At 51.6% G+C, this 19,543-nt stretch overlaps 2 protein-coding genes and 1 long non-coding RNA gene across 4 annotated transcripts in view; 1 reads left to right on the top strand and 2 right to left on the bottom strand.

Annotated features, from left to right (window-relative positions):
* LOC308463770 (G protein-coupled receptor kinase 5-like) overlaps positions 1–846 on the bottom strand; it is a 77,917-nt gene extending 77,071 nt beyond the window's left edge. For both annotated transcript variants that reach the window (XR_013979720.1, XM_080982459.1), the window contains exon 1: positions 1–846. Coding sequence is in view for 1 of the 2 variants with exons in the window: in XM_080982459.1 (XP_080838585.1) it covers positions 1–52 (52 nt within the window). In the remaining variant the exon portion in view is untranslated.
* The window catches only part of LOC308463893, a 25,794-nt gene continuing 6,630 nt past the window's right edge, over positions 380–19,543 (top strand). The window contains exons 1-2 of the long non-coding RNA XR_013979795.1: positions 380–472; positions 1,780–1,909. This is a non-coding gene — a long non-coding RNA (uncharacterized lncRNA). The remainder of the gene's footprint in view (positions 473–1,779; positions 1,910–19,543) is intronic.
* Positions 15,654–19,543, bottom strand: part of LSM1 (LSM1 homolog, mRNA degradation associated) — a 16,194-nt gene continuing 12,304 nt past the window's right edge. Inside the window, exons 3-4 of the mRNA XM_080982653.1 lie at positions 19,347–19,462; positions 15,654–16,161 (exon numbers count right to left, since the gene is read on the bottom strand). Of these exons, the coding sequence (XP_080838779.1) occupies positions 15,991–16,161; positions 19,347–19,462 (287 nt within the window). The 3' untranslated portion in view covers positions 15,654–15,990. The remainder of the gene's footprint in view (positions 16,162–19,346; positions 19,463–19,543) is intronic.

Raw genomic sequence — 19,543 nt, forward strand, 5'->3', positions numbered from 1 at the left:
CTTCTCTGGCTTTGAGCAAGACTGTGTTGGCCACAATATTCTCCAGCTCCATAATGCTCCAGCTTGAGTGATGCTGCGGCGGCAGGGTCGAGGGGGAAACGAGGCAGAAGGGGCAGCTGTTTTCTTCGAAGATCGTCTGCAAGGTGATTTTCCCCGCCTCCCGATTTTTTTCCCCTTTTAAAAAGAGGCCGCCAGCATCCGAGTCCTCAAGGCAGCATAGTCATTCATATATATATATTCCTTTTCCTTCCGAGGCGAAATCGAACAGATGATTAAAATGAAAAGAAAAAAAAGAGCGCAGAGGAAATGGGGAAGGGGGAGGGGGAAGGAGTGGGCAAAGGCTGGACGAAAAGGAGCAAAGCCTTTTTTCCCCCTTCCTCCTAGGAGCAACAGCCGCAATGCAATGCGATCCAGGGATCCCTTCCCTCGCGCACCGCCCCCCCTCCCCTCGGAAGGAGGCTTTCCGGCGCCGGTAAAACCCCTCTCGGGGCAGGGATGGGGGGGCGGAGGGGGTCAGCAGCGCTGAGGAAAAGCCCCTTCACCCCCCTCCCCAGCGCACCATGCCCAGATGGGGGGAGAAGGAAATAGGAGACGAAGAGATCCTAAATGCAGTCCTTCGGATGTGGAGGCGCAGCTCAGAGGCTCGGTCCGTCGTTTCCCCCGCAAGCAGGATTTATTTTTGTTTAAGGGGATCAGGAATCCGGGGCCCCCCACGCAAGAATCTGGGGGGGGGGGAGAGACGGCGAGCCAGAGCGCAGGAATCTTTCCACCCCCCCAGCGGCAGCAGGAAATAGCGTGGACGCGAGCGCGACTGTAGCAATCTGAAACTGGCTACCAAACGTTCCACGAGGGCGGGGCTCCGGGCCGGTGACGTCGCTCCCGCGGGGGCGGGGCAGCGATGTGTCAACGTTCTGGGACTTATGTAACCTCCTCTACCCACCTTCTTCCAAAAAAGAGAGAGAGAGAGAGAGCGTGCAAAAGTTTTGCGCTCCAGTGCATCCTGGGAAATGTAGTTCGCCGTCTTTAGGTTGAGCGCAGAGAGCATCCCGCATGGAGAACAGGCAGGCGAGGCCGGCGAGGTCACTCTAGTCAGGTGTGGGTTGCGGGGAAGGAGAAGCTCGGCACACACACACACGTGTCTCAAATGCAGGCCCCTCTGTCTGGTCCTCAAGAGACTCCCCAGGACACATCCCGCCTCACCAGCCCTGATCCTCGCCCTCCTCAGGTGCTCTTGTCTAGCTGGAACATGTCCTAGAAACATAAAGTCTCTTGCTTGCTTGCCTGGATGGAGGGTGGAAGGAGATGGAGATACAGTTACAGGTGGGCCTGGAGACCAGGGTTGGTGGGGTAGAGCCCCATTTGCCTCAATGGATCAACCTCCACCGTGTCTTCTGTTCTGATATATCACAACAATTACATTACAGTGGTACCTCGGGTTACATACGCTTCAGGTTACAGACTCCGCTAACCCAGAAATAGTACCTTGGGTTAAGAACTTTGCTTCAGGATGAGAACAGAAATCGGGCTCTGGCGGCGCGGCGGCAGCAGGAGGCCCCATTAGCTAAAGTGGTGCTTCAGGTTAAGAACAGTTTCAGGTTAAGAACGGACCTCTGGAACGATTTAAGTACATAACCAGAGGTACCACTGTATTGTATTGATTCCAGATGAAAGTTTTCCTTTTATTCTCTGCCGTCCATTGTAAAGGCTTTTGCACTAAAATTGACAGACTATAGTCTTCTTACCACCCACATTTTCCAATCAGATTCTCCTCCTTTGCAGGGTATGATGAAGATGGTCCTTATTTTGTCATTGGCTTCTGGTGCTCAGATATATTGTTCCCAGATGTGGAGGCTCATTTATATCTCTGAAGGGTAACAGTTGCTGCTTGAACTCTCCTTTTTTAATTCAGGTAGGTAGCCATGTTGGTATCTGAAGAAGTGTGCATACACAAGAAAGCTTATACCCGTAGTTGGCCTCTAAGGTGCTACTGGACAATTTTTTGATTTATTTCTCCTTTTTTAATGTATGACTTGACTTTTGCTAAAGCTACCTAAGCTAATAGCTGCTACTTAGCTTATTAAATTCACACACACACACACGCACACACACACACACACACACACACCCGACTACTTCTGTATTGCCTGGAGAAAGCCATTCTCTTGTGCTGAAGTTATTGGCAATAGGTGTCAGTGGATATCTCAATCACTGGAAGAACATCACGAGTTTTTCTTTCTCCGAATACATGGAGCTACTAGGTAAAATCTCACGCAGTACAAGCCAGTTCAAGTTGAGTTATTTTAAGTTCCCTTGATTTCACTGCTTATAATTCTATCCTTACAACCAGTGAGAGAATTATTAACTTGACATAGGTTGTGTCCCTGGCATGTAAGCTTTGCAAACCTGGAGCTCTAAGCTAGTTGGCCTAATAGAAGAGTGGGAATGTATCACTCAAAAAGTTTAAATTCTACGTCTACCATGGAGAAAAGCAATTTTCAAAGCGTCTAATTACCGGTCCAGACTGGTAGGGTATGCAGATGCCTTCTTTTTTCTGTATCATCTATTCAACTAGTGCTACTTCTGAAATGTGAAAATGGAATAGTCCGGGGTCATTAAGAGGTTCCAGCAACACCAAACAGTTACTCCAAGTTGTGACAACCTTACAAAAATCCTGTCAAGAGTTCCTCTGCACAATCACATGAGTTTCTTTTTTTTTTTCGATTGCGGCAAAGCTCATTCACCATTGCTCCATTTATCCAGGAATAAAAAGGTCCAAGAACAAAATGCCTTAGATGGATTAGATGAAGAGCCACTGGTTTATGGGTGCAAATTCGCTGATCTGCAACCACTGGCGGAGGAAGAGTTGTGGGGGGGGGAAGCGCACTGCCCCCGGCAGCACAAACCTGGTGGGGTGCCATTGCGGCTGCACCCTGCCCGTGCTGGGCGCCATGCCCCCATAGGCGGCGTCCCACACCCCCAGGATGCGCACTACACTACCCCCGGGACATGCGCCAGCTCCGCTCCCACCTGCTCTCCAGCCCCAGTGCCGGAGCATGAAGCTCCGCCACTGTCTGCAATGCCCATAACTTGCGTCAAACTTTCTCCCTACAATTTGTGTGGTGTGAATGCCTTGTAAGAAAACCTGGCATTTCACTTGGGTCCTACAGCCTGAAAAATGTGCCGCCTCTGCGCTCTGCCCCTGTGGTCATACGCAACTGTTAAGGAAGGTGCAACTTCCTGTGCTTGTGGGTGTGGTGCCTGCCTGCCCCAAGTCAGGCCTTGGCTTGTGCACATACAGACTGCCTGGAATGGCTGCCATTCGCTTCCCTCTGTGACAGGTGTAAATAAGTCGCAGCAGACAGAGAAGTGCACAGGACAAAACTAGGTGTGTTTGTGATGAATGTGTCTGATCTTGCTTGTGTCACATTAGATGCAGGCCTCCACACCTTGCGCCTTTTTTAGCCAGTCTTTCTACATGTTTCTGTACACCCTGTTCCATCTCCCTCTTTCAGAAGATTGCCCCAGTTCAGACACTGGTCTCAGCACTGCCCGTGCTAAAGCCAGCTTAGCTTGAACAATGTACTGGCATTCTATGGCTCTGGAGGATCATGGGTATGTTTTCTGCATTGTGGCTTCTTTCACATGCCTAAACAATTGCTGGATGTGGATCACTCAGCCTTTCAATGGGTCGAAGGAGCGTCTCCACCTCCATCGTTCTGCCTGGACACTGAGGTCCAGCGCCGAGGGCCTTCTGGCGGTTCCCTCACTGCGAGAAGCCAAGTTACAGGGAAGCAGGCAGAGGGCCTTCTCGGTAGTGGCACCCGCCCTGTGAAACGCCCTCCCACCAGATGTCAAAGAGAAAAATAACTACCAAACTTTTAGAAGACATCTGAAGGCAGCCCTGTTTAGGGAAGCTTTTAATGTTTAATAGGTTATTGTATTTTAGTGTTTTGTTGGAAGCCGCCCAGAGTGGCTGGGGAAACCCAGCCAGATGGGCAGGGTATAAATAATAAAATATTATTATTATTATTATTATTATTATTATTATTATTATTGAAGCCAATGCTAGCCGTACTCAGAGAAGACTCACTGAAATTAATAGGCATTGCTAACTTAGGTCCATTAATTTCATTGGGGCTATTTGTCAAGGTCCGGTCTACGGGCGATCAAAGTCCTGGCTGAGGACGTCGGGACCAGGGGCAAGATGGCGGGGTGGTAGCAGGAACGAGAGTCCAGAAGTCAGGGGTCCGAGAGTCAGGAAGCAAGGAGTCACAAAGTCAAGGATCCAAGGATCAAGAAGCAGGGAGACAGGAAGCCGAGGTCCGAGGATCAGGAAGCAAGAAGCCCAAGGCAGGAAACATGTTGCTGTGGCAAAGAGCTGAAGGGAAATGCTGACCTCATATCCCTTCCCAGCTCTTGCCACCAGGTGCAGTGCGTTACCAAGCGGCCTCACCTGTGCGGCTGCACCTTGCCTCTCCAGAACAAACTTAGGAAGGCCCCAGTCCTGCGAAGCCCTACCGGTCACAGGGCCTGGCTCCAGCACGCACTCCTGACACTATTATGAGTAGGAAACAACCCATAGCTTGGCACAATAGTAAGAGGTTTGTTTGTTTGTTTGTTTTGTATGTGGGTCATGTTTGCATTAAAGGTAAAGGTAAAGGTACCCCTGCCCGCACGGGCCAGTCGTGTCCGACTCTAGGGTTGTGCGCCCATCTCACTTAAGAGGCCGGGGGCCAGCGCTGTCCGGAGACACTTCTGGGTCACGTGGCCAGCGTGACGAAGCTGCTCTGGCAAGCCAGCACCAGTGCAGCACATGGAAACACCGTTTACCTTCCCACTATAAAGCGGTACCTATTTATCTACTTGCACTTAGGGGTGCTTTAGAACTGCTAGGTGGGCAGGAGCTGGGACCGAAAGACGGGAGCTCACCCTGCCGCGGGGATTCGAACCGCCGACCATGCGATCGGCAAGCCCTAGGCACTGAGGTTTTACCCACAGCGCCACCCGCATGTTTGCATTGCTTGGGGTCAAAAATCTTTGCAAAGATCCAGCCACTCCCCAAAGTTGGTTGGTTGTTGTTGGCATCTATCTGTCCCGGGAGATAATGGAGAAGGAGTAGACCTTTGGGAGTGAAGTCAAACTGTTGGAAGGTTGCAGCAGCTGCTGTGACTGTAGAGACTGACATAGAAAAGTTGTTGGTGCACAGCAATCAAATTATGTTTGCAAATACTAAGAATGTAATGTATATGAATCACAGTACATAAAAGCCAGAATTAAGGATGATTATTTTAAAAGCAGTAACATAAAGAATAGGAAAAACCAACACTCAAGCATATGGCAAAAAGGCAATAAAATTACCATGAAAGCAAGGCACCCCTTTGGCACTTTTGCACGGATCCTTGCAGTAGCTAGAGCAAGAGGAAACACTGTAAGTCACAGAAAAGTCAGTATATTTTTTTCTGGGATGGTTTTTGAGGGTAACCCTAATAAAATAAAAAGAAGAAAAAATTCCAAATCCACAGTTGGGCAGTACATTTATTGGGAGCCAATGAAATGTCACAAAAGTGTGACAAGCTTTCAGGTTCTCAAGAACTCTTTGCCAAGTAAGATGATACACAAAGCAGGAAGTGGGGCAGGGAGTTGAGGTAAAAGTGGGTGGAGGGAGTTCAAGAACTAGTTCTGTTTTGTAACTGTGTCTCTAAGTTCATTTTTTTATTTTTGAGATCTTCCATCTCAGGATTTCTGTAAATCTATCTTTGTGGGCAATAAGGAGTATGACAATATCAACCACCAGTCATGGCCAATGGCATAGTCTCAGAGGAGATAGCCACAAAGGCTTACATTAGCTTAAATTAACTGTCTAGGAAATTCTGAAGTTGCAATTTTAATGCTGCCAAAAGGACCAGGAACACTTTGAACTTACATCAGAAAATGTGCTTTGTACTTCAAGCCTATCTCTTGAGCTTAACAAATGCATTAGGGTTGACCAAAGAATGTGCACAGACAACAATATTGGAGTTTCTTATTGCTGGAGGTACAGCAGCAGAAATCATGTTGTGTACAACTAAAGGGTTAATTCTGTGTTAGTCAACTAGCCAAGAGAGGGAGGGGTGTGGTATTGCTTAGCAACCAGGCAGAATGGCATGATCTTGGCTGAGGTAGCATACTGGGTAGTTTTGAGAGTTTTTCCTCTATAGGTTTGGTTGAACGTCTCCATGCTACATACAAGGCCTGAAGTATGAAAGACAAAACCCCTCTGTTCCTTTCTCCTTGAATTAGTATACTGTTTTCCTCAGTAAGGTGTTATCAGGATTTCTTTTCTCTCCATCTGCACTATATAGGTAACTTCAAGTAACGTTTAGAAAACGAGTTTTCCAGGTTTTTTGAACCCTGATCTCCCAGGTCGTAGTCTGACACTCTAACCACACTAGGGGGCAGAATTAACAACTTTCCCAAGAAATTATCCTCTAAGATTCCTCAGGCTGGAAAAGGTTTATTGCCCCTTATCTTTAAAATAACTTCCGAGATACTTAAGATTAAGTCACTTGGCAAACTGGTTGCTCATCTGTTGACCGTCTGAGTCTCTGGTGTTTCTTCCCAAAGATTTCTTCCCAAAGATCGTAAGTTTGGTTTTTGAGCAGGTGATCTTTGCACTTTCCTCTCTACTGTATTTACCAAGCCTAGACAAATGCTTTTTTGAACTAACGCAGGCAAGAGATAGAACCATTTTAAATGCTTATAAAATAATAGAAGCTTAGTGGGGTTCCTTAATATTTTTATACTTTCTTCCATTAGGAAACTCAAAGCTGCATACTTTGGGTCCACAAGCAGTCTCCCAGCCTGGCACTGACCAGACCCAAACCTGCTTAGCTTCATTATTATATATGTAGATGACTGGGGTGGAATGTTCTGGCAACTTCCTGATTAGATTAGTGAAATGTGCTCTAGGTGGGTCTTCCCTTAGGTCAGCTGTTCCCCAAAACACACACACACCATTGCCCAGAGACCACTTAAAAATTGTGTCTTGATGAACCACAAATATTTTTTAGCCTGTTGTAGCAATTGTGAGGGGCAGATGGGGCTCATCAACTTGGGAAGGCAGCCCACGTAGAAGGAAAACACTGTTCCTAAACCTCCACTGCCTTGCAGGACATCTTCAGAAGGAAAAGCTAAAGGGTGAACCCTACACACAGGTTGCATAGCACCTTGTACTCCTCCTTCCAGCAGCTCCTGCAGCCAACCTGGTGCCAAACATATTGCTCTGCTTTCCATTGGACCACATCTGTGAGGCCAAGAGGGCTGGTCTTGTTTGGGCAGCCCAGGACCTCCATACACACTGCCCAGGCTTGTGTCATGGGAGGTTCCTTTGGTGCTGCTAATGAAATCAATGGCTTGACTCCACCCTTGGAGGCACACTCCATTGTCTCGAGACAGATGCCAACAAACAACAAAAAGGGTAGCAATTGTAATGCGCTGTGCTGGATGCTGCGTGATTTTTGTGTTTTTATTGCTTATTTTGTATAGGCTCTTTTAGCATTCAAATGTCATAGACTTCAGAGAGACAATGTGGACCACTAGAATGATGCTTGGGAACCCTGCCTTAGGCTCTACCCAGAATCTGTAGCCTGTGCAGAATACAGCAGCTAGGTTGCTGGATGGGCTTTTCCGACACCATGGAACGCCTCTGCTGAGGGAGCTGCATGGGCTGCTCTGTGCATGTTTTGTGTCTAGCATTTAAAGCCCCAAATAACTTGGGCCGTGGATAGCTAAGGGACTGCCTTGCCCTATGCCTGCCTGCCTGCCCAGCAACTGTGCTCCTCAGATGGGGCACAGCAGAGAAATCAGGCTCTTAGTGTTGCAGCTCCAGCCCTCTCAAATTCAACAACCAGCTGAAATCAGACAGGCTCTTTAGACAATACTGAAGAGGGTTTGGTTTTCAGAAGGCTTTCCCCGAGATATGACCCAATAATTTCTGAAATACTAACTGCACATTTGTAGGAATGGTTTTGTTTTTAGTTTGCAGAAATGGTGTTAACAGTTGTGGGAATTTGTCTTCTCTCTTGTTGATGACCTCAGGCTGTGAACCCATTTATAAATTAGGTAAATAAACAAGGATGAGTGTGAAGTGAAGTATCTTTCGTAAGCTACTTTGGGAGCACACAGGTGGCACATAATTGCAAAGTGGGAAAGAACAAGCATCAGCTACTGAGGATGTTCCTCTTCTAAAAAGCCTTTTAAGGCAAGTTCTTTGTCCAGTCTGCATCTGTACTGGAGCCACTTTTAGATGGACCGCTTTGTTTCCAAATGATTAGACTGTTATTGCATTTTCGTTGGCATTTTGAGCTGCTTCGAGTACAGTGGTACCTCTGGATGCGAACAGGATCCGTTCCGGAGCCCCGTTTGCATCCTGAAGCGAACGTAACACGCAACTGAGCGGGTTGCGTTTCGCCGCTTCCACGCATGACGTCATTTTGAGCGTCTGCGCATGCGCGAGCGGTGAAACCAGGAAGTAACACGCTCCATTACTTCTGGGTCGCTGCAGAGCGCAACCTGAAAATATTTAACCTGAAGCGTATTCATCCCGAGGTATGACTGTACATTCATGTGGAAAGGTAAAAGGTAAAGGTACCCCTGCCCGTACACGCCAGTCTTGCCAGACTCTAGGGTTGTGCGCTCATCTCACTCTATAGGCTGGGGGCCAGCGCTGTCCACAGACACTTCCGGGTGTGATGGCCTGGGATTCCGATTCTGAGAGTGAACCGGAGGAATCCCAGCCGGCACAGGAGTCCCCACCTCCAGGGCCGGCTGAACTGGGGCAAGGCCTAGATTCTGAGGAGCCTGCACCTGTGCCAGATCCTCAGGAGCAGGCACCAGGTGAAACCATTCTGGCCCCAGAGGTGCTTGAGGACTCAGTGTCTACAGGTGAGCCTTCCCTGGGGCCCAGTAACCCTTCGGCCTCTCCTGAACTGCAGAGGCTTAGGGCAGAGAGGCGAAGGGAACTGGTTTCTCCCAGGAGGAGTGCTCGCCTTAAGGCCAGGAGAGGCGGGGCTCCTGGGGGCCGGGACCGCCCCTGGCCTTAGAGAAGATAAAGGGCAGTCAGCCCGGTCCCAGGTTGCAGGAGCAACGTCGTCATTGAAGAGCTGTTTTGGCCAGCATCCAGTCCTGTTCCTCCAGTGTTCCTGTTCCCCGCCCGGCTACCTGCTTCTGATCTTCGAGTGTTCCTGTCCCCGCCCGGCTCCCTGTTTCGGACCTCACCTCGCACTTTGTGGACTATCTCCAGGCTAGTGACTTAGGACCGAACTTTGACTACGGTAACAGTAACCTTCCCCCCCGGGACCAGCACAGTTTGCTCCCGCCACACCTGCACTCCCCCTTCGTTGGGGTGCGTTCGGGAACAGCCAGAGGCCATGGTTGACCAGGCAGCTGCGCTGGTGGCATTGGCCCAGGAGAACCAGGCCTTGACCCACACCGTTCAGCAGTTAAGCGATGTGGTTGTGGCGCTTCAGCAACGGTTAGAAACCTTTACAGATCATGGGGCCGACGCCCCAGCTCCAGGCAAGTACCCAGTGGCTTTGCCAGAGAAATTTGATGGGACCCTGGCCAGTTTTCCCATGTTCTTCGCCCAGGCCAAGTTGTATATTCAGGGGCGAGCCCGGAACTTCCCTGACGACCGCACCAAGGTGCACTTTCTGATCAGTTTGTTAAAGGACCAGGCGGCCAAGTGGGCTTTGCCACTGCTCCGGCAAGACTCTCCTTTGTTAACGGACTATGTGGGATTTTGTAACCACTTAGAGACTGTGTTTGGCAACCCTCTAAAGGAGAGCCAAGCCAATCGGGCGATTCGTCAGTTGAGACAGGACAAGTCCACAGCCGCCGCCTACGCCACAGAATTTCGGCTGTTGGCACAAGACTTGTCTTGGAATGACTCTGCACTACGGGACCAGTATCTGGAGGGACTGTCGGACGAGATACTGGACCAGTTGGCCATGATGGAGCGTCCCACCACGCTGGACGCCCTCATTCAGCGGAGCCTGCAGATAGACGATCGGTTGGAGGACCGTCGCCAGGCCCGGGACCGCCAGCACCCCCGGCTCCTAGCGCCCATCCTTCCCAACAGGTCCACGCCCACAGCCGAGTTGCCAGTCGAGCCAACGCAGCTCGGGGCTGTGCGACCTCGCCTCTCCCCCTCGGAGAAGACGCGGCGTCGGGAGGGAAACCTGTGTCTTTACTGCGGTGGGAGTGGACATTACGCCCGTTCCTGTACCAGGAAAATGCCAGTCGCAGGAAAACCACCAACCTCTGTAGCCGAAGGCCCTAGCAACGTGGGGTCCCAAACCATGCAAGAGGGGCCCTCACCAGTGGAGTTGCGACATCTCATGGTTCCAGTGCGTCTCTACCCTCCAGGTGGGCCCTGGATTCTTACCCACGCTCTGGTAGATTCGGGGGCAACCCGCTCCTATATGGACGCTGCCTTTGCCGCTCATCATCAGGTGCCACTTCAGAACAAGCCAGAACCGGTACAGGTGGAGGCAATCGACGGACGGCTCCTGCGTTCGGGTGCCGTCACTCGGGAGACCCAGCCCTTGGTCCTGTGTCTCCAGCAGCACCGGGAGGTGCGAACTTTGGACATTGCCTCCATGCCCCGGTTCCCCCTGGTGCTTGGAATGGACTGGTTGGAGGCTCACAATGTTCAGATTGACTGGGTTAATCGGACTGTGCACTTCCCAGACCCATGCCCCCATGCTCGGTCCGAGATGCTAGCGGCCGCACCCACTGAGGAGGCAGCACCCACGCTCCCAGCCGTGTACCGGGACTACCAAGACGTGTTCGAGGAACGGGGGGCAGACCAGCTGCCGCCGCATCGGTCTTTTGACTGCGGCATAGACCTCCAGCCCGGAGCGCCCCTGCCGGTGAGTCGCTTATACTCTCTAGCAGAGCCAGAGCGCGAAGCTTTGCAGGACTTCCTGCGCAAGAACCTGGAGCGTGGGTTCATTAGGCCTTCTACCTCACCCACCGCTGCGCCAGTACTCTTCGTTAAGAAGAAATGTGGGGAGCTTCGCCTTTGCCATGATTACCGGGCCCTGAACAAAATTACCATCCCGGACCGGTACCCCTTGCCCCTTATTTCGGAGTTGCTGGAGCGGGTGCAAGGGGCGCAGATGTTCACCAAGCTTGACCTCCGGGGGGCCTACAATTTAATTAGGATCCGAGCCGGGGATGAGTGGAAGACAGCATTCGGGACCCGGTACGGGCAGTTCGAATACCTGGTTATGCCCTTCGGATTGTGCAACGCGCCCGCTGTGTTCCAACGGTACATCAACCACGTGTTCCAGGACTTGCTGGACAAGTACGTGGTGGTGTACCTGGATGACATTTTGATTTTCTCCCGTGACCCGGCTCGCCACGAGGGTCATGTCCGGACCGTGCTGCAGCGCTTGCGGGAGCACCGCCTGTATGCGAAGCTCAGCAAGTGCGAGTTCCATCAGCAGACAGTGGATTTTCTGGGTCACCGACTCTCTCCAGATGGGGTGCAGATGGATCCTGGGAAGGTGGCAGCGGTTCGGGAATGGGCGGCACCTCGGAACCGCAAGGACCTACAGCGTTTCCTGGGGTTCGCCAACTATTACCGGACCTTCATTGCGGGTTACGCTCGTCGCACTACCCCATTGACCCGGCTACTGCGCCCCAAGACGCCGTTTTCCTGGGACAGCGAGGCAGAGGAGGCGTTTCAGGGGTTGAAGGCCTGTTTCCAGAGAGCGCCGATCTTGCAACATCCGGATCCTTCTCGACCCTTTGTGGTAGAGACTGACGCCTCCAGTACGGCTCTCGGTGCCGTCTTGTCCCAGCAGTACGGACCTGATGCGCCACTCTTACCCTGCGCCTTTTATTCCCGCCAGCTCCTGCCGGCGGAGCGTAACTATACTGTATGGGAGCGGGAACTACTGGCCATCAAGGTGGCTTTTGAGGTCTGGCGCCACCATCTTGAGGGGGCACGACACCCGGTGGAGGTGAGAACCGACCACCGGAACCTGGAGTACCTCCAGACCACCCGCAAGCTGAACCAAAGGCAGATCCGGTGGGCGTTGTTCTTTTCCCGGTTCCAGTTCCGGATCCGCTACATCCCTAGCTCCCAAAACCAGAAGGCGGATGCCCTGTCCCGGAAACCAGAAGACAACACAGACACGGTACAGCAGGCAGTACCCACCACGATCCTACCACCGGCTGCATTCCTGGCCACCCAGGAGGCTGAGCCACTGCAGGCTCGGGTGCGGGAACAGCAGCGGGTCGACGCTTGGGCCCAGGAACGACTCCAGGAACTGGCCGAAGGGTCATGCCCTCAGTACCCGGGGCTGGTCCTGCATCAGGGCCTTCTGCTGCACCACGGGCGCCTGTACATCCCGCCAGGGCCGCTGCGGGCTGAGGTTCTCCGGATGACCCATGATGCTCCAGCAGCAGGGCACTTTGGGCGGTATCGGACCACCCATCTGGTAAGCCGTGAGTTTTGGTGGCCCCGTCTGAAGGCTGACGTGGCTCGCTACGTCGCTGGTTGTGATGTCTGCCGGCGGGCCAAGGGGCCTACCGGGCGACCCCCCGGCCTTCTTCAGCCGTTGCCGGTTCCACCACGTCCTTGGCACACGGTTTCTCTGGACTTTGTAGTGGAGCTACCCCCGTCTCGTGGCTGCACCTGCCTTCTAGTTTTCTCTGACCATTTCACGAAGATGGTGCACTGTGCCCCCTGCCCATCCGTACCCTCAGCTAAGGAAACCGCTCAGCTGTACCTTCAGCATGTCTTCCGCCTGCATGGCCTACCTGAGCGTGTGGTGTCCGACCGTGGCGTTCAGTTCACGTCCCGGTTTTGGCGTGCTTTGCACCAGGCCCTCGGAACAGAGGTCTGTCTCTCATCTGCCTACCACCCACAGACTGATGGCCAGACGGAACGGGCGAACGCGGTGCTGGAACAGTACCTCCGGTGCTACTGCAGCTACCAGCAGGATGACTGGGTCGACCACCTAGCATTGGCGGAGTTCGCTTACAACAATGCGGTGAATGCATCCACCCAGCAGACCCCGTTCCAGGCCAGTTACGGTTTTCATCCACGGTTGTTTCCGGATGTGCTGCCGGCATCTGCGGTCCCTGCGGTGACAGAGTGGCTTCAGGAGCTCCAGTCCCAGCAACAGCTGTTGATGGAGCAGCTGCGCCAGGCCAAGGAGGCGTACAAGGTCCAGGCCGACCGCCACCGCCAGGTGGGGCCGGAACTCCACGTCGGTGACCTGGTATGGCTCTCCACTCGCCACCTCCACCCTTCTCGACCTTCGCGGAAGCTGGACGCCCGTTTCACCGGCCCGTTCCCTATCGTGAACCAGGTCTCGCCTGTGGCATTCCGTCTCCAGTTGCCCGCAACCCTGAAGGTTCACCCGGTATTCCACAGGTCCCTTCTGAGTCCGGTGGCCCCACCCGACGAGTTCCACCCGGACCGTCCCCGACCGCAGCCAGTTTTGGTTCAGGGAGAGCCTGAGTACGAGGTGGAACGCATTCTGGACTCCCGATACCGCAGGGGAAAGCTGCAGTATCTCATTGACTGGAAGGGGTATGGGCCGGAGGACCGTTCCTGGGAACCAGCGGCCAACGTCCACGCGCCTGCCTGCCTCCGAGAGTTCCATGCGGCGTACCCCAGCAAGCCGGGTCCAGACCCTCGATTAAGGGGGGGGCCTGGGAGGGGGGATGGTGTGATGGCCTGGGATTCCGATTCTGAGAGTGAACCGGAGGAATCCCAGCCGGCACAGGAGTCCCCGCCTCCAGGGCCGGCTGAACTGGGGCAAGGCCTAGATTCTGAGGAGCCTGCACCTGTGCCAGATCCTCAGGAGCAGGCACCAGGTGAAACCATTCTGGCCCCAGAGGTGCTTGAGGACTCAGTGTCTACAGGTGAGCCTTCCCCGGGGCCCAGTAACCCTTCGGCCTCTCCTGAACTGCAGAGGCTTAGGGCAGAGAGGCGAAGGGAACTGGTTTCTCCCAGGAGGAGTGCTCGCCTTAAGGCCAGGAGAGGCGGGGCTCCTGGGGGCCGGGACCGCCCCTGGCCTTAGAGAAGATAAAGGGCAGTCAGCCCGGTCCCAGGTTGCGGGAGCAACGTCGTCATTGAAGAGCTGTTTTGGCCAGCATCCAGTCCTGTTCCTCCAGTGTTCCTGTTCCCCGCCCGGCTACCTGCTTCTGATCTTCGAGTGTTCCTGTCCCCGCCCGGCTCCCTGTTTCGGACCTCACCTCGCACTTTGTGGACTATCTCCAGGCTAGTGACTTAGGACCGAACTTTGACTACGGTAACAGTAACCTTCCCCCCCGGGACCAGCACACCGGGTCACGTGGCCAGCGTGACAAGCTGCATCTGGCGAGCCAGCGCAGCACACGGAACGCCGTTTACCTTCCCGCTGGTAAGCGGTCCCTATTTATCTACTTGCACCCAGGGGTGCTTTCGAACTGCTAGGTTGGCAGGTGCTGGGACCGAACGACGGGAGCGCACCCCGCCGCGGGGATTCAAACCGCCGACCATGCAATCGGCAAGTCCTAGGCGCTGAGGTTTTACCCACAGCGCCACCCGCGTCCCACTCCACATGTGGAAAAGCAGTGTACAAAAGGTAAATAAATAATAACCACCCGCTTAGGTAGCAAAAATCGTGCCCAGGGAGAGAACAAGGGCATGCTTCTCGGGACACCCTCCTGTTGCCTGTCACATGTTTTAAAGGCATCTTCTAAAGCGGGAAGCCTGTTGTAAAGCATCAGGCACCCTATATGGTTTAGTGTTTGGTTGCTTGCAGTTGGCTCTCTGCTGCCACATTTATCCTTAAAGCCTGTGAGATACTCACAGACCCGGCCACAGTGGGACAATGGGAGGCTGGCCCAGGAAGTGTGACTCCACTTTCCCCCTCTGAATGATTATAATTGCGTATGGGAGAACGCAGCGCAGAAGGGCCCCTTGTAGATATGCTATGTATGATGCACGTAGAGGAATAGAAGCCATTTATCTATCTCAACCAACAAAAAGATCAATGCCAATACCAATGACTGGGAATTAATATTCAGAGATTCATTTAGTTGCCTGGTATTAAGCCTGCTCAGTCCTGACTGACAGATGGACATCTTTAAAGCGAGGATTGGGAACCTATAGTCAAGTCCTCCAGATGTCTTTTCGTACCACGATTTCCATCAGCCCTAGCCAGGGCTCAACTGTCAGGGGTGATAGAGTCATAGGCCATTGCAATGTCTATGGCAGGATCCATTGCTTGATCCAGACCAGGATGCCCAGAATGCTCTGGGTTAAGCATGGACTTGTCCACCCCAGGATGTACAGAGAGCTCTGAAAGGAACACCACCATATGGAACTGTGAGAGAGGAAAGGACTCTAAAATAAATGTAACAAACATAGCCTGAGTCCAGGTTCTTATTTCCAAGTCCCAAGCTTCTGAACACAAGTTACCAACCTCTGGAAGGGCACAGATTTCCCACACACCTGCCTCCAATTCAGGCACCAAATCTCCACCAGCCCAGTTTTTAAGAGGCAAAGGTGCCTTCACTGAATTCGCTTTACACTTTTAGAGAAAAGCTAAAAGTTGAAAAGGCGAGCACAAAACTCTCAAAGGGTTCTAGCCTAAGCAAGACCCAGGTTCGCAGAGTCAGTTTTTATTTACATGTCAGGGGAGGCTTAATTCCACCTCCTCCAAAGTCACAAAAGGAAAAAAGAAAGAAAGAAAACTATATTAAAAAAAAAAGTTTCATCCCTAGCCAGGATTGTTGACAGCTGCTCCATCACCTTGGATTACGTAACACTGGGATCTTTTCAGGTCTTTGGCAACAATGATAAATCATGATTAAATTGTGTATCGCACTCAGGGCGCAGGGAAAGGGGGGGGGGAGAGGTGTTGGTGGGGAAATGCACATCGCGAGGGGGCCCTAAATGCTAATTCAATCTTGGGGGCAGCTGTGATTGTCTGGACTGAATGCCTAGTATTCATCTAGTGTATCAGCCCGTGGAATGGAGAGGCCCCGCTCCTTCAGCGCTTGCACTTTCAGCTTCTCCGACTCCTGCTTGGCTTGCTGCTCTATTCGCTGCACTTCCAGGATCTCCTCAATCGATACTTGCTGCAAAGGCGTGTCGCTTTCCTTCTCCAGGTCCTGCAACAGAAAAGGAAGGCTCAGCCGCCACTCAAATTTGTCAACCCACACCACCTTTTTTGAGGTTGAGGAGAGGAGGGTTAAAGTATCTCCACCCCACTTTCAGCAGCGTAAGATCCTGGTGGGTGCACCACTGCCGAGTTTGCGTCGAGCACACAGCAGGAGCGACAAAGCTCAGGCCCGAGGGGCTGGATGTGGACCCCAAGACCTCGACACCTGGCCCTCGGAACTCCCTGCAGGCAACACTGCTCATCAGTTTTGTTTCACATCCTGAGTTAGTGTTTCTGCCTGGCTGGAATGTGCCTTTGGACTCTGACAGTCCCTCTTGCTTGCCTAGCTTGGAGGATAGAGAGGGCTGCCACTGTACAAAGGCCAAATGTACATGACTTGTTCTGGCCACTTTTGCCTCTGGCATCTAGCATGTAGCTCGTGGGCTGGAAAAGCTTCCCTTCCCCTGCTACAGAGAATGGTAAAATGCCTAGAGAAGATTTTTCATTTCCATGAAAAGGACAAAAGTCAAACTACGACAAGATGCCTGGCTAATGAGGAAAGGGCCATTGATGCCAACACTGTGCCCTCCAAAGCTGCCAGCCACCTGCCAACCAAGTGATCAAAAGCAGAAGATGAAGACAAGGGACGTCTCCAATATCTGGTCCACAGAGATATGTTCGCTCTGAGGATGGAGGCTTTATTGAGCCATGATGGATAACAGCTGTTTGCAACAGCTCTTTTTAAACACTGGGCACCTCTTGGGAGGAAGCGGGGGTTATACATTCTAAACAAACAAACAAAATGACCGTGTAAGTTGTCCAATGTGTTTTTGTTGCTGCTGCTACAACAGATGACACTTTAGCAATGCATGATATGGGGCGGGGGAGAATGAAAATTGCTAGTTGTCTCAAGGGCCAACCTATAAATGGGATAAGAACTCTGCCCTACATCCCAAATCAAATGAAAATTTTACACACACAACAGCCCAAACAGACCCAACTCCCCTTAAAAATGAGATAAAGGAGGAGGGTCTTTGTGGGCCCCAAGGGGTGTCTGAGGGAGCCATGTACCGAAGAGGTATCAAGTTGTGTCCTGTCCCCCCTCGAAACAGGATGTAATCTTCCTGTCTAGCAATGAAATTGACAGGTTGTAAGGGAGTCTAGACACCAGGCTGCTCTCCACCAGGATAACATAGTAGATAGAGACTGAATGCAAGCAATCTGCATGGTTTGAGTAAAAGGCCTCAGTTTGATTCAAGGCACCAAAATGGTGCAAGAATGTCAAAAAAGGGTCCTTCTGTTATGCTTAATGCTAAAGTCCCAGGGGGGAGGTAAAGAAAGATAAGAACCCCACGGCTCCTTGCCACTCCAAACTTTGCCCCTTGTCTGTTGAGATGAACTACAATTGCCAAGTCTCTGTGCTGACAGAAGAGCAAACAATTACAAGGACCCCCCCCTTAAACAGGGGGAGCATCATTCATCACAGTGGTTAAGGCGAAGCAGAAAAGAGCCTCCCAAAACGAATGGATGCAATGATCACATGATTTGGTTATCCCTCATCCAGAAAAAAATGCAAGACCATCTAAAACTTGTGTGAAAAGTGCCTATGCCTTGGTTGCAGATGGGATCACAGCTCGGATTTGAGAATGTGACGCATTCCATCAGACAAGGCTTTTGAATCAGGGAGGTTGCAATCCTGTGTCTTGTGCAACTCGTAACAGGAATGCATTTCTTCACTTTAAAATAATCTCATGCGTCTACAAAACTGACATTACCAGAAAGATGGCTAGGTAAAGGTAAAGGGACCCCTGACCATTAGGTCCAGTCATGACCGACTCTGGGGTTGCGGTGCTCATCTCGCTTTCTTGGCCAAGGGAGCCAGCGTACATGTGGCCAGCATGACTAAGCCACTTCTGGAGAACCAGAGCAGCGCACGGAAACGCCGTTTACCTTCCCGCCGGAGCAGTACCTATTTATCTACTTGCACTTTGACGTGCTTTCGAACTGCTAGATGGGCAGGAGCAGGCACCGAGCAATGGGAGCTCACCCCGTCGCGGGGATTCGAACTGCCGACCTTCTGATCGGCAAGTCCTAGGCTCTGTGGTTTAACCCACAGCGCCACCCGCGTCTCTTTTAGAGAGATGGCTAGCCTAGAACTATTTCCCCCTATTTTGGCCATATCTGCACCATACATTTAAATCACTATGATACCACTTTAACAGCCATAGCTTCCCCCACAGAAGCCTGGGAATTGTAGCTTGTTAAGAGTGCTGAGAGGAGAGGAGAGTGTTGCTAGGAAAATCCTATTTCCCTCACAGAGCTACCATTTCCAGAATGGTTTAACAATCAATCAGGGAACTGGGAATTGTAGCTCTGTGAGGGGAATAGGGGTCTCCTAACAATCCTCAGGATCCTTAAAAGACTACTGTTCCCTTTTGAGGGAAACCATAGCTGTCAAAATGGCATCAAAACACTTTGAAAGTATTGTGTAGGTGTGGCCTATGCTCACCTCCAGCATTCGGAAGGTCCTGGTAGCCCATATTTCACAGGCATTCATAAACAGCCATCATTTTAAGTGGCCCTCTTTTGCTTGCATGGGATCACCTGGTTTCAGTGTTAGAACAGCCTTACAAGTAAGCCTACTAAAGTCACTAACCTGCCAACACACACACATCTTCTGGTGAATGGCAGAGGAGGGATTGAGAACTGAATTTCTGTTTTGGTGTGGGAAAGGGGGCTCCACCAGCCCGCTTGGTTTCTATGCAGGGCACAGAAGACTCTCTCCTTCCTCTACAAGCCTACTCACTCGCCTGCACGCAATTCCTTGTGGCTACCAGGCTGGTGCTTATCGCGAAAGGAGGAACCTCTAACAAACCAAGAGAAGGAATTAAGAACAAACTGAACTTCCAAATGATGCAAACTAACATAGGACTGACGTTAATAAAGCACTTAACATAACCAGTATAAACAATTTTATAATTACCAGTTCTCTATTAATTTGGTTAGCATCATTTTCAAGTTCGGATCGCAATTTATTCTTAATCACTTGCTAGGCTAGTGTTTAACTGCAGGGCTGCACGAGAAGGAAAAATGGCATTGAGGACAAGCCTTTCTCCACCGACAAAACTGAGCATGGCAGGAGATACCACTGCCCAATAAGCCCCAAAGGAAGTCTATGTGACAGGGTTTACTTACAATTTCTCCCAGAAGTACGACGTTCTCGCCTCTCACCACAAAGATGCCCCGAGGGATGTCACCGTACTTTTTGCCCACATGAATGCGCTCCACTGTCTGGTGCAACACCAGGTTTGCTACAAGGTTCAGGGAGAGACAGAGAGGAATGGAGATGGAAAATCAGACAGAAATGTGTGGCAATACAGGGATTGGAAACT

This window comes from Podarcis pityusensis (assembly GCF_964106645.2).
Source record: "Podarcis pityusensis genome assembly, chromosome: 15".
Classification (NCBI taxonomy): Eukaryota; Metazoa; Chordata; class Lepidosauria; order Squamata; family Lacertidae; genus Podarcis; species Podarcis pityusensis.